The sequence below is a fragment of the Bacillus rossius genome, chromosome 15 (assembly GCF_032445375.1).
Source record: "Bacillus rossius redtenbacheri isolate Brsri chromosome 15, Brsri_v3, whole genome shotgun sequence".
NCBI lineage: Eukaryota > Metazoa > Arthropoda > Insecta > Phasmatodea > Bacillidae > Bacillus > Bacillus rossius.
In genome coordinates, this window is record NC_086342.1 from 42,603,748 (window position 1) to 42,617,872 (window position 14,125).

Here is a 14,125-nt window from a genome sequence, read left to right on the forward strand (position 1 = left end):
TCAGGAGTGCATGGTGGTGTGCGTGGTCTCCCTGGAGGACGTGAGCGTGACGCCGGAGACAGTGGCCTGGGCACAGTGCCTGGTGTCTGTAGTGAGAGGGGCGTGTGTGTTTCAGGAGTGCATGGTGGTGAGCGTGGTCTCCCTGGAGGACCTGAGCGTGACGCCGGAGACAGTGGCCTGGGCACAGTGCCTGGTGTCTGTAGTGAGAGGGGCGTGTGTGTTTCAGGAGTGCATGGTGGTGTACGTGGTCTCCCTGGAGGACGTGAGCGTGACGCCGGAGACAGTGGCCTGGGCACAGTGCCTGGTGTCTGTGGTGAGAGGGGCGTGTGTGTTTCAGGAGTGCATGGTGGTGTGCGTGGTCTCCCTGGAGGACGTGAGCGTGACGCCGGAGACAGTGGCCTGGGCACAGTGCCTGGTGTCTGTAGTGAGAGGGGCGTGTGTGTTTCAGGAGTGCATGGTGGTGTGCGTGGTCTCCCTGGAGGACGTGAGCGTGACGCCGGAGACAGTGGCCTGGGCACAGTGCCTGGTGTCTGTAGTGAGAGGGGCGTGTGTGTTTCAGGAGTGCATGGTGGTGTGCGTGGTCTCCCTGGAGGACGTGAGCGTGACGCCGGAGACAGTGGCCTGGGCACAGTGCCTGGTGTCTGTAGTGAGAGGGGCGTGTGTGTTTCAGGAGTGCATGGTGGTGAGCGTGGTCTCCCTGGAAGACCTGAGCGTGACGCCGGAGACAGTGGCCTGGGCACAGTGCCTGGTGTCTGTAGTGAGAGGGGCGTGTGTGTTTTTCAGGAGTGCATGGTGGTGAGCGTGGTCTCCCTGGAGGACCTGAGCGTGACGCCGGAGACAGTGGCCTGGGCACAGTGCCTGGTGTCTGTAGTGAGAGGGGCGTGTGTGTTTCAGGAGTGCATGGTGGTGAGCGTGGTCTCCCTGGAGGACCTGAGCGTGACGTCGGAGACAGTGGCCTGGGCACAGTGCCTGGTGTCTGTAGTGAGAGGAGCGTGTGTGTTTCAGGAGTGCATGGTGGTGAGCGTGGTCTCCCTGGAGGACCTGAGCGTGACGCCGGAGACAGTGGCCTGGGCACAGTGCCTGGTGTCTGTAGTGAGAGGAGCGTGTGTGTTTCAGGAGTGCATGGTGGTGAGCGTGGTCTCCCTGGAGGACCTGAGCGTGACGCCAGAGACAGTGGCCTGGGCGCACTGCCTGGTGTCTGTAGTGAGAGGGGCGTGTGTGTTTCAGGAGTGCATGGTGGTGAGCGTGGTCTCCCTGGAGGACCTGAGCGTGACGCCAGAGACAGTGGCCTGGGCGCAGTGCCTGGTGTCTGTAGTGAGAGGAGCGTGTGTGTTTCAGGAGTGCATGGTGGTGAGCGTGGTCTCCCTGGAGGACCTGAGCGTGACGCCGGAGACAGTGGCCTGGGCACAGTCCCTGGTGTCTGTAGTGAGAGGAGCGTGTGTGTTTCAGGAGTGCATGGTGGTGAGCGTGGTCTCCCTGGAGGACCTGAGCGTGACGCCGGAGACAGTGGCCTGGGCACAGTGCCTGGTGTCTGTAGTGAGAGGGGCGTGTGTGTTTCAGGAGTGCATGGTGGTGAGCGTGGTCTCCCTGGAGGACCTGAGCGTGACGCCGGAGACAGTGGCCTGGGCACAGTGCCTGGTGTCTGTAGTGAGAGGAGCGTGTGTGTTTCAGGAGTGCATGGTGGTGAGCGTGGTCTCCCTGGAGGACCTGAGCGTGACGCCGGAGACAGTGGCCTGGGCACAGTGCCTGGTGTCTGTAGTGAGAGGGGCGTGTGTGTTTCAGGAGTGCATGGTGGTGAGCGTGGTCTCCCTGGAGGACGTGAGCGTGACGCCGGAGACAGTGGCCTGGGCGCACTGCCTGGTGTCTGTAGTGAGAGGGGCGTGTGTGTTTCAGGAGTGCATGGTGGTGAGCGTGGTCTCCCTGGAGGACCTGAGCGTGACGCCGGAGACAGTGGCCTGGGCACAGTGCCTGGTGTCTGTAGTGAGAAGGGCGTGTGTGTTTCAGGAGTGCATGGTGGTGAGCGTGGTCTCCCTGGAGGACCTGAGCGTGACGTCGGAGACAGTGGCCTGGGCACAGTGCCTGGTGTCTGTAGTGAGAGGGGCGTGTGTGTTTCAGGAGTGCATGGTGGTGAGCGTGGTCTCCCTGGAGGACGTGAGCGTGACGCCGGAGACAGTGGCCTGGGCGCACTGCCTGGTGTCTGTAGTGAGAGGGGCGTGTGTGTTTCAGGAGTGCATGGTGGTGAGCGTGGTCTCCCTGGAGGACCTGAGCGTGACGCCGGAGACAGTGGCCTGGGCACAGTGCCTGGTGTCTGTAGTGAGAGGGGCGTGTGTGTTTCAGGAGTGCATTGTGGTGAGCGTGGTCTCCCTGGAGGACCTGAGCGTGACGCCGGAGACAGTGGCCTGGGCACAGTGCCTGGTGTCTGTAGTGAGAGGGGCGTGTGTGTTTCAGGAGTGCATGGTGGTGAGCGTGGTCTCCCTGGAGGACGTGAGCGTGACGCCGGAGACAGTGGCCTGGGCGCACTGCCTGGTGTCTGTAGTGAGAGGGGCGTGTGTGTTTCAGGAGTGCATGGTGGTGAGCGTGGTCTCCCTGGAGGACCTGAGCGTGACGCCGGAGACGGTGGCCTGTGCACAGTGCCTGGTGTCTGTAGTGAGAGGGGCGTGTGTGTTTCAGGAGTGCATGGTGGTGAGCGTGGTCTCCCTGGAGGACCTGAGCGTGACGCCGGAGACAGTGGCCTGGGCACAGTGCCTGGTGTCTGTAGTGAGAGGGGCGTGTGTGTTTCAGGAGTGCATGGTGGTGAGCGTGGTCTCCCTGGAGGACCTGAGCGTGACGCCGGAGACAGTGGCCTGGGCACAGTGCCTGGTGTCTGTAGTGAGAGGGGCGTGTGTGTTTCAGGAGTGCATGGTGGTGAGCGTGGTCTCCCTGGAGGACCTGAGCGTGACGCCGGAGACAGTGGCCTGGGCGCACTGCCTGGTGTCTGTAGTGAGAGGGGCGTGTGTGTTTCATTGTGCATGGTGGTGAGCGTGGTCTCCCTGGAGGACCTGAGCGTGACGCCGGAGACAGTGGCCTGGGCACAGTGCCTGGTGTCTGTAGCGAGAGGGGCGTGTGTGTTTCAGGAGTGCATGGTGGTGAGCGTGGTCTCCCTGGAGGACCTGAGCGTGATGCCGGAGACAGTGGCCTGGGCACAGTGCCTGGTGTCTGTAGGGAGAGGGGCGTGTGTGTTTCAGGAGTGCATGGTGGTGAGCGTGGTCTCCCTGGAGGACCTGAGCGTGACGCCGGAGACAGTGGCCTGGGCACAGTGCCTGGTGTCTGTAGTGAGAGGGGCGTGTGTGTTTCAGGAGTGCATGGTGGTGAGCGTGGTCTCCCTGGAGGACCTGAGCGTGACGCCGGAGACAGTGGCCTGGGCACAGTGCCTGGTGTCTGTAGTGAGAGGGGCGTGTGTGTTTCAGGAGTGCATGGTGTGTGAGCGTGGTCTCCCTGGAGGACCTGAGCGTGACGCCGGAGACAGTGGCCTGGGCACAGTGCCTGGTGTCTGTAGTGAGAGGGGCGTGTGTGTTTCAGGAGTGCATGGTGGTGAGCGTGGTCTCCCTGGAGGACCTGAGCGTGACGCCGGAGACAGTGGCCTTGGCGCACTGCCTGGTGTCTGTAGTGAGAGGGGCGTGTGTGTTTCAGGAGTGCATGGTGGTGAGCGTGGTCTCCCTGGAGGACCTGAGCGTGACGCCGGAGACAGTGGCCTGGGCACAGTGCCTGGTGTCTGTAGTGAGAGGGGCGTGTGTGTTTCAGGAGTGCATGGTGGTGAGCGTGGTCTCCCTGGAGGACCTGAGCGTGACGCCGGAGACAGTGCCTGGTGTCTGTAGTGAGAGGGGCGTGTGTGTTTCAGGAGTGCATGGTGGTGTGCGTGGTCTCCCTGGAGGACCTGAGCGTGACGCCGGAGACAGTGGCCTGGGCACAGTGCCTGGTGTCTGTAGTGAGAGGGGCGTGTGTGTTTCAGGAGTGCATGGTGGTGAGCGTGGTCTCCCTGGAGGACCTGAGCGTGACGCCGGAGACAGTGGCCTGGGCGCACTGCCTGGTGTCTGTAGTGAGAGGGGCGTGTGTGTTTCAGGAGTGCATGGTGGTGAGCGTGGTCTCCCTGGAGGACCTGAGCGTGACGCCGGAGACAGTGGCCTGGGCACAGTGCCTGGTGTCTGTAGTTAGAGGGGCGTGTGTGTTTCAGGAGTGCATGGTGGTGAGCGTGGTCTCCCTGGAGGACCTGAGCGTGACGCCGGAGACAATGGCCTGGGCGCACTGCCTGGTGTCTGTAGTGAGAGGGGCGTGTGTGTTTCAGGAGTGCATGGTGGTGTGCGTGGTCTCCCTGGAGGACGTCAACGTGACACCAGAGACAGTGGCTTGGGCGCAGTGCCGGGAGGTGCGCACCGTCGCCCTACCCACTAGCAACATGGACAAGATCACCATCGCGGCGAGCGCGGCCATCTGCGGCACAGTGGTGGTCGCCGTGGTGATATTCGTGGCGGCCAGCCGACGACGGGGCCGCAAGCTGCACACCCTGCGGCCGGGCGACAAGGGTGGGCTTGCGGTGAGCGGGCTGCCCGTCAACTGCTGCACCGGGGCCAGCCACACGCCCAGCCCCGGCGGACCCCTGTCCTCCCTCGCCACGCTCAGCGCCTTCACCGCCCACAAGGACTGGGACCAAGTGTCCACCTACAGCAACCGCAGCATCCCGCGACCCCACGTCTACCACGTGGAGCGCACAGGTACTGCTCACCTACACCTCCCTACATCTCCAGTGTAACTGCTATCACACTCTCCATGTGGTTTCCTAAAACACAGCTTGTTTAGTTGTCTACAACGTGGTGCGCACAGGTACTGCCCACCTACACCTCCCTACATCTCCGTTGTAACTGCTACCACACTCTCTGTGTGATTTCCCACAACACAGCTTGTTTATTTGTCTACCACGTGGAGCGCACAGGTACTGCCCACCTACACCTCCCTACATCTCCGTTGTAACTGCTATCACACTCTCTGTGTGGTTTCCCACAACACAGCTTGTTTAGTTGTCTACCACGTGGAACACACAGATACTGCCCACATACACCTCCATACATCTCCAGTGTAACTGCTTTCACACTCCCTGTGTGGTTTCCCACAACACAGGTTGTTTAGTTGTCTACCACGTGGAGCGCACAGGTACTGCCCACCTACACCTCCCTACATCTCCAGTGTAACTGCTTTCACACTCTCCGTGTGGTTTCCCACAACACAGCTTGTTTAGTTGTCTACAACGTGGTGCGCACAGGTACTGCCCACCTACACCTCCCTACATCTCCGTTGTAACTGCTATCACACTCTCTGTGTGATTTCCCACAACACAGCTTGTTTAGTTGTCTACCACGTGGTGCGCACAGGTACTGCCTACCTACACCTCCCTACATCTCCAGTGTAACTGCTTTCACACTCCCTGTGTGGTTTCCCACAACACAGCTTGTTTAGTTGTCTACCATGTTTTGCGCACAGGTACCACGTTATTTTAAATAGAGCGGCACAATTTGCCACGATACAGATGATTGTGGAGATGAACTAAAGGGACATTCACTTAACCCAAGGTTGTGCACGTCTCAATTTGTAGCATGATCAGGTATAGTTCATATTTATATTATCAATTAAGCTATTTGAAAAGGAAAATGCAATAATATTTCGCAACATTTGAAAAATATTATTTGATAAAATATCTTTACAGACTGGTTTCAAAATATCAGTGGACATCAATTTCCCACACATTTTCACGCCTTATTTGTATAATTCTGTATTTGCTTTTGACATGCTAACTGCTGAATACCAATCCGGGTAATACAAATTGAAAACATTAAACAATATTTTACAAACAATTTTTACACACATTTTTCAGATCAGTGCCCAGCCATTTCTCGAAATTTTCACACCACTTTCATGTCGTTCAGTCTCTGTCTTCCACGTGGAACAACGCACTCTGGAACATTCTTTGTAAGTTCTAGTATTTGGAGCTTTTTGCTCGGTACAAAGAAGAAAGCATTCACACCGTCGCAATTCAATACTTACCTGAGATGGCAAGCCCTTATCTGGATCTGAGGTTTTATGAATTCCCATGTTATACCCTCGAGGAAACCCTTTCTTTGATTTTTTTTTTGGTCTTTTTCTTTGTATATGCAATATTAATTTACTGCAGCTACATTCAACCACCACTGGCCATCGCTGTGTATTCCTCGACACACCTACCCCAATCTTGTTCGTGTTGTAAAATTGTACTAATTCCGATTATTTTTATCCTCTGTATCTTTATCAATTGCATTATCATGTTGCAACGATGACAGGAGTACGGCTTGATTTTTTTAGCATATAAAGACACGTAGATCACATTTTCTTGAAAAGCAAAGATGAATGAGTACACTTTCCTGTGTTTACTAGGGAAGAATTCCAAATGTATTTTACGCTTATTTTTCTGAGCGTCCTGATGTATCTTAGTCCAACGTTTTCTAGCCTGTTGTGTTTCAGTAAAAGTTTTTCACTGGTTTCACTAAATATAAAACGAGTTCCTGTGTTCATATGACCCGTTAGGTTGCTTGCCTACATAAGTTTTGAGATTGTACGAGTAGGCGATCTTTGCATTGTCGTCCTGCCGATGTTGATGCGTGGTTGGGTGGTGTCTGAGGGCGCCAACTAACCTTTAACAGGGGTGGTTGCTGTGGGCTAGTTCACAGCACGAGACTCCGTCTCTCGGTGGTCGTGACGTCGCCACGTGGCAGGCAGGAGTGGTTGGACCACACACACGACTAACGTTGTCGGCACGCACACGACTGTCCGGTCCGCACACGAACACCGATCGCCGAACTCCGCGAGTCGCACACGACTGCTCGCACCGAGGGGTGAAGGCCAACTGGCGCGTCCTGGCAGGTCCCGTTAGGGCTCAAGTCGATCTCGCTCTCCGTGACAATCGACCTCCACCCGTTCGAGACACTACCACCGACCACACACGCCGACCGGTGAGGCACCGAGGTGGCATAACGACCTGTGCGAGCCACGGGAGCACCTGGGATGACGTAAAATGCCCCCCCCCCTCACCGAGGCCGTTATGCCCCCTCGAAGCCTCCATCACACGCATTGCCTCGGGGCATTTCCTCCGTAGGTACACTATAAGTTCTATGGAGTGCACTGTGTCTGAGAGGTGTTGGTAGATGTAGTGGAGTTGGGCTGGGCGATATGCGGTAGCAACCTCATCACTGAACAGTGGTGTGCATCCGGGAAAAGGTTCTGTCTAGGGTTGGTGCGGCCCCCAGCACGGGTCCCTAGTGGTGGTTGGTACCCCTCATTTATCCCGAACCTGACAGGGGGGACATGAGGCCGGGTCGATCGCCGCACCACCTGAGTTTGTGACGTGGCGTCTGGCTCAGCTTGGTTGGGTACAGGCGGTGCTTTCCCTGTGTCGTTGGCCTCATCGAGAGGGACGATGGTCACTCCTCCGTCCTCCTGACTGGGTTGCCCGTCGCCTCGCTGGTCTGCCCCTGTGGACTCAGGCTCGTCAACCCGCACTGAAAATGTCGATCTCTCCAGACTCGCATCCGCTGGCCATTTAGGGGGGGACATGCCCTGGTTAACGGCAGATGCCGTTAACCCCAGATAGTCCCAGTAACCCAAGCGCCTCATCATGTGCTCCAGCTTGGGCATTGTGGCCCTGCTTGCCTGGGGCTCGGGCATCGTGGCCCTGCTTGCCTGGGGCTCGGGCATTGTGGCCCTGCTTGCCTGGGGCTCGGGCGACGAGCAAGTATGGTGCACATTCGCCGTCTGCATGGCCTGTGACAGGAGGGGTTGACCTGTGGCTGGTGTAATTGGGCTTGGTGATACTATGGTTGCATGATCTGTGTCTGATGTCGCCGCGAGAGGTGATGGGGGGAATTGATGTTTGTCTGATGTCCTTCTTGTCCTCTGTGGACCTTTGTGCAGTTGTCCCGGACCAACTTTAGGGTCGACTAACCGGAGATCATCTCGGTGAACCTTGGCGGCTCTTCCACTCCGTGTTGTGACCGCGTAGGTGGTAGGCCCGAGTCGCTTCACTACCTCACGGGGATCGGACCATTTAGGGGCCAGGCTTGCGCAAAACTTCTTGCCTCTGGAGGAAAGGTGGTGACATCGGACATACACCTGTTGCCCCGGCTACAATGGCAGGGGTGGGTGAGTGGTCTGAGGGGTATGAGTGGCTCCAAACTGTGCCTGATTCCGGCGTGCATCCTCCCGTCTTTCGGCGACAGGCATTTGAAGCACTCGTTCAGCAGCGCCCGCTACCCGGAGTTCCCCTGGGAGGGCGAGATCCCGTCCCTGAAGCAACTCCGCAGGGGAGTAGCCGGTTACCACGTTTCGGCGGCGACGGAGGCAGTACAATATCTTGGGGAGGAGCACATCCCACTGGGTGTGGTCGTCCCCCAGATGTAGCCGCAACTGGACTTTGATGTCCTGGTTGCGGCGTTCTGTCGGGTTTGCTCTTGGGTGGTACGTGGGTGTCGTGTGGTGCTCCACCTCCCAGCGCTTACAATCGGCCTTCCAGCGCCGGCCTTTGAATTGTGTGCCATTATCTGTGAGTAGCACTCGGGGAAACCCATATCGTGGGAATACTTCGGCATCGAGGAGAGTGGCGATGGTCTCAGCTCGTACATTGGTGACGGCGAACGCTTCTGCCCAGCGTGTGAAAGTATCCGTGATTACAACCAAGAATCGCTTCCCGCGGGATGTGCGGGGGTATGGGCCCATTACGTCGAGAGCCACGGTGTGAAATGGGTCATGTGGCCTCCTGGGGCACTGTTGCTCTACCCCGTCAGGCCGACGGGCCTTGCGCTGTTGGCATGGTTGGCAGTCTCGCACATAATCGCGGATGTCACCTGCAACGCCCGGCCAGTGGAACCATTGCCGCAGTGCCCGCTGGGTCTGGTCGGCCCCCGGGTGTCCCGCTAGGTCGTGATCATGATAAAAATGCAAGGCAGCCTTCCGTCCGGCCGGCGGCACGTGCGTACGCCACGAGCTCATGTCTCCGGGCACACGGCTCTGGAGTACCCCGTCAAGACTACGTAGGTGGGGAAGCTCCTGTTCTCTGCATTTAGCGAGGTCTGCTTGACTGACCAAGTCCTGGCTCTGTGCGAGACAGACAATCTCCATGAGGTTGGCTAGGGTAGCTGGCGCAGGGTCGCGGGGCCTCTCGGCCGTAGTGGCGTATAGTGCTGCTGGCGGGGGCTCACTTGTAGACCCCGTCTGGGGGTTGCAGGGGGGAAGTAAGTCGTCCCATCCCTGATCGTCCTTGAACACAGTGTTGGCATCCGGGTGACGGGAGAGCTCGTCCGCCAGCTGGTTCTCCCGCCCAGGGACGTGCTCCACGCGAAAAGCGAAGTTCTGGAGCATCAGTGCCCACCGCGTGAACTTGGATTTGCCTCCCTGGGCGGAGTTCAGCCACTACAGGCACTGGCTGTCAGTGCGGAGCGTGAAGCGTCTCCCCTCGAGGTGGTGTCGGTATCGCCTGAGTGCCCACACCACCACGAGACACTCCTGCTCGTTGACGTGGTACCGCCGCTCTGCAGGGCCAAACTTGGCACTGGCGTACTCGATCACCCGCCTCTCTTCTCCAGCTCTTTGTTGGTAGATTACTGCCCCCATACCCTCCTGGCTCGCGTCTGTCTGGACGAATAGGGGAATATCGGGCACTAGCCGTGACAGGGTGTGACACTCCCTGAACTGCTGCTTGACACAGGCGAGGGCCTGCTCTGCCGCGTCCGTCCATCGAAACCTGCTCTTGGGTGACAAGAGGTCCGTCATTGGTGCGGTGATGGTGGCGAAGTTCGGGATGAATGACCTGAGCCAGTTTAAAAGTCCCATTAGCTTCTGCAATTGTTTTCTGGTACGGGGAGGCTCTTTCCCCTCTATCAGGGCCAGCTGATCTGGCAGGGGTCGACACCCATCCGCGCTCACGAGGTGCCCCAAGAACTCCAGTTCCTTCGCGCCGACATGGCACTTGCGTGGCGCACACGTCAGTCCGTGTGTGGCTAGCCGTTCGAGGACCAATGCGAGGTGATGTGCATGATCCTCCCACGATCGTGACCATATGATCACGTCGTCGAGGTAGGCCGCAGCAAACTTGCCAATGTAGCCGTCCAAGACGCGGACCATCATGGTCTGGAAGGTCGCGGGGGCATCCATCAGCCCGAACGGCATGGCACAAAACTGAAACCTGCGCCCATCGGGTGCAGTGAAGGCTGTCTTGGGGCGGTCCTCAGGCCGAACTGGCACCTGCCAGTAGCCGGACTTCAGGTCTAGTGACGTAAACACCTGGGCATCGCCCATGCTGGTGAGCGCTTCTGTAAGATTTATGAGTGGGGGTGGTGCCGGGATGGTTAGGTCATTAATTGGCTTAAAATTGATGCAGAAACGCAGGGAGCCGTCTTTCTTACTGGCCATGACTATGCGACAGTTGTATGGTGACGTGCTGGGCTCTATTACCCCATCCCCCAGCATTTCTGTGATTTGTTCCTGGATGGCAGTGAGCTCGCGGGGACCGAAACCCCCTGGCTTGGCGAATGGAGGAACATGGGGTACCATGGGTATACAATGTTCTGTAATATTCGTGCGGCGCAGCCGGTCAGCTGACGCAAACACCTGTGGTTGCTGCCTGAGGGCTCTGTCTAGAAGGGCACAATAGTCTGGTGGTACGCCGTGGCGTAGGTCTATCAACTGGGTAGGATCCGTCCAGGTAGGTGGGCGGCGATGTGACAACCCATACACGGTCCAGCGCCCCTGGGTCCCGACATGCATTCTACCTGCCCCGACTTCTATGTTAGCATCCTCCTGGACTAGCCAGGGTAACCCTAGGATGAGCTCATCCCTGAGGTCCTGCACTACGAGTGCGCACGTCCTGGTCACATAGTCCCTTATGCCGAAACTCACCTCCACACGCCCAGTCGTGACCGTGCTAGATCCCTTTGTTGCGAGCTGAATGGTGTCTGCCTCAGGTGTCACTTCAGCATCAGGGACAAGGTGGGCCGCAAAGTAGGTGTGAGTCGCCCCGGTGTCCACCAACGCCTCCACCGGCCTCCCATCCAGCGAGACAGGGATGCGGATGAGGTTTCCAGCCTTTGGTCCCATCTGCCCCAGGCGCGGTGGTGCTTGGCTGGGGTCCCCAGCTGTGGGTCGGGTCACCGGCGACGCCTGGTGAATGGTGTCGCTCGCTGGCGACGTGGGGCTGTCCGTTGTCGGGTGCTGTGGGCCGCCTCCACTGGCGAGTGGTAGGTGAGACGGTGCGTCTCTCGACCCCCCAGCTGTAGGCCGGGTCACCGGCGACGCCTGGTGAATGGTGTCGCTCGCTGGCGACGTGGGGCTGTCCGTCATCGGGTGCGGTGGGCTGCCTCCACTGGCGAGTGGTAGGTGATACGGTAGGTGAGACGGTGCGTCTCTCGACCCCCCAGCTGTGGGTCGGGTCACCGGCGACGCCTGGTGAATGGTGTCGTTCGCTGGCGACGTGGGGCTGTCCGTTGTCGGGTGCTGTGGGCCGCCTCCACTGGCGAGTGGTAGGTGAGACGGTGCGTCTCTCGACCCCCCAGCTGTAGGTCGGGTCACCGGCGACGCCTGGTGAATGGTGTCGCTCGCTGGCGACGTGGGGCTGTCCGTCATCGGGTGCGGTGGGCCGCCTCCACTGGCGAGTGGTAGGTGAGACGGTGCGTCTCTCGACCCCCCAGCTGTGGGTCGGGTCACCGGCGACGCCTGGTGAATGGTGTCGCTCGCTGGCGACGTGGGGCTGTCCGTCATCGGGTGCGGTGGGCCGCCTCCACTGGCGAGTGATAGGTGATACGGTAGGTGAGACGGTGCGTCTCTCGACCCCCCAGCTGTGGGTCGGGTCACCGGCGACGCCTGGTGAATGGTGTCGCTCGCTGGCGACGTGGAGCTGTCCGTCATCGGGTGCGGTGGGCTGCCTCCACTGGCGAGTGGTAGGTGAGTCACGTTCACTGGTAGGGCCGCCACGTTGGCTGCCTGCCCGTGCTTGTCGCGCGCCTGGCCGCCCTGATTCGGACGCGATGCCCCTCCCCCCTCCTGTAGTAAGTTGGACTGGGGTTGGGATTCCCTTGGTTGGGGGGGTTGCACATATCGCACCACGGCCAGGGTGTCCTCCAGGCGTCTTGTCGGCCTCGCCTGTGGGACTTGGGGCGTCGTGACGCTTCGGTCGTCTCGTGCTACCTTGAGGTCCTGTTCTACTTCCCTTGCGAGGGCGAGGAAAGCGTCTAGTCCCTTCTCCACTGCAGTACGCACGAAGGGCCGTACCTCGGGCGTAAAGAGCTCGACAATGTTCGGTAGCACATCCTGTATCCTACCGCGGGGTGTTAGACGTCGGTAGAGCCGCAGCTTCCCCTGCACAAATGCTTCTACTCCTTCCCCGCTAGACTGGGCTCGGCAGAACAACTCGTTCATGCAACAGGCCCGTGCGCGCGAGTCATCAAAGCGTGCCTCCAGGCGTCATGCAAAATCAGTCCACGCGGTGTCGTAATCGCCTGTCTGAGACCACCAGGTTCGGGCGTCGCCGCGCAACTGGCTGCTGGCGCGTTCTGTCCACTCCTCTGGTGCGATGTGATGGCGTGCTAATTTTTCCTTGCATACCCGCAAGAACATGGCTGGGTCCCCGTGGGCGTGACCCGCGAACTCCGGCAGTATGACCGGCCCACTCGCGGCGCGCGGCGCGGGGGTCAGCTGTGCGTGGTACGCTTGCATCATTGTGCTCTCGCAGGTGACGCACAGGAACAACCCATCACGAAAATGCACGAACTCGTGTACTTCAGCGCACGCGCGGTGTTTTGTGACCCCGCACTGTAGGCATCGGGCCGTCTCGCCTGGCTGCGCGCGGCAGGCGCGGCTGCGCACAGCGTGTTTGTTGTACCCCTTGCGGCGCTTCCCGGCTGCTCCTCTTTGACGCGGACGCGGCCGCACGCACACTGACACTGAGCACTCTCGTTATTTATGAGTGACTCCGGAAAGGGTCTAAAACAGCCCTCACACAATCCCTCCATGTCGATGGCTATGTCCGGATCTCTCTGCATCCTCGTGGAACGTGGCTGGCCGCCCCGGGAGACGGGATGTGTCCGTGGACGCGGTCCGCGGTCGAGTGTGCCGATTCGGCTGCCTTCGGTTCCACTCGGTTAGGCTCGGGTGCCGAACGGCCGGAGTTGGCTTCTTTGGTGCACGTGCGCGCTCGGCGGCCCGGAGAGGGGAAAGTGGTGGCCGGTGCTCCTTTCTAGCGCGCGCGTTGCTAGGTGGGGGTGGGGTGACCTCGTTTGCCCTTGGGTCCTTTAAGGGCGCTGGTCAGACGCGCCCTTTGTCCTGCGCGCGCGTTTTCCTCCCCTTTGTCCTGGCTCGCCTTTCGACTACTTTGCCGTAGTTTTGACGGAAATTTTGACGGGTTTTCTTTGCCTGAATTGTTTGCAATTTTGATGAGCCACCTAGATGGGCGCCATTTGTCGTCCTGCCGATGTTGATGCGTGGTTGGGTGGTGTCTGAGGGCGCCAACTAACCTTTAACAGGGGTGGTTGCTGTGGGCTAGTTCACAGCACGAGACTCCGTCTCTCGGTGGTCGTGACGTCGCCACGTGGCAGGCAGGAGTGGTTGGACCACACACACGACTAACGTTGTCGGCACGCACACGACTGTCCGGTCCGCACACGAACACCGATCGCCGAACTCCGCGAGTCGCACACGACTGCTCGCACCGAGGGGTGAAGGCCAACTGGCGCGTCCTGGCAGGTCCCGTTAGGGCTCGAGTCGATCTCGCTCTCCGTGACAATCGACCTCCACCCGTTCGAGACACTACCACCGACCACACACGCCGACCGGTGAGGCACCGAGGTGGCATAACGACCTGTGCGAGCCACGGGAGCACCTGGGACGACGTCAGCATCAACTAAAGCGTAGTTCTTCAAACCAAATTTCACAGGTTTTTACAGCATATATTGCCGAAAAGGCATCTGCCACTAAAGGCTATTAACTGAAGGTAATCGCTTGGGACATAATATTATGAAAAAACGTTTTTGATGATTTCAAACACTTCCCTTATAGCTGTCAATTTTTATATTTTACGGCA

General features: G+C 59.0%; 2 protein-coding genes across 3 annotated transcripts in view; one reads left to right on the forward strand and one right to left on the reverse strand.

Moving 5' to 3' along the window:
- Window positions 1-14,125, reverse strand: part of LOC134539496 (rab3 GTPase-activating protein catalytic subunit) — a 161,007-nt gene that overhangs the window by 98,936 nt on the left and 47,946 nt on the right. The window lies entirely within an intron of this gene.
- The window catches only part of LOC134539498 (leucine-rich repeat and fibronectin type III domain-containing protein 1-like protein), a 74,951-nt gene that overhangs the window by 51,516 nt on the left and 9,310 nt on the right, over window positions 1-14,125 (forward strand). Inside the window, exon 5 of the mRNA XM_063381574.1 lies at window positions 4,322-4,748. Within this exon, the coding sequence (XP_063237644.1) occupies window positions 4,322-4,748 (427 nt within the window). The remainder of the gene's footprint in view (window positions 1-4,321; window positions 4,749-14,125) is intronic.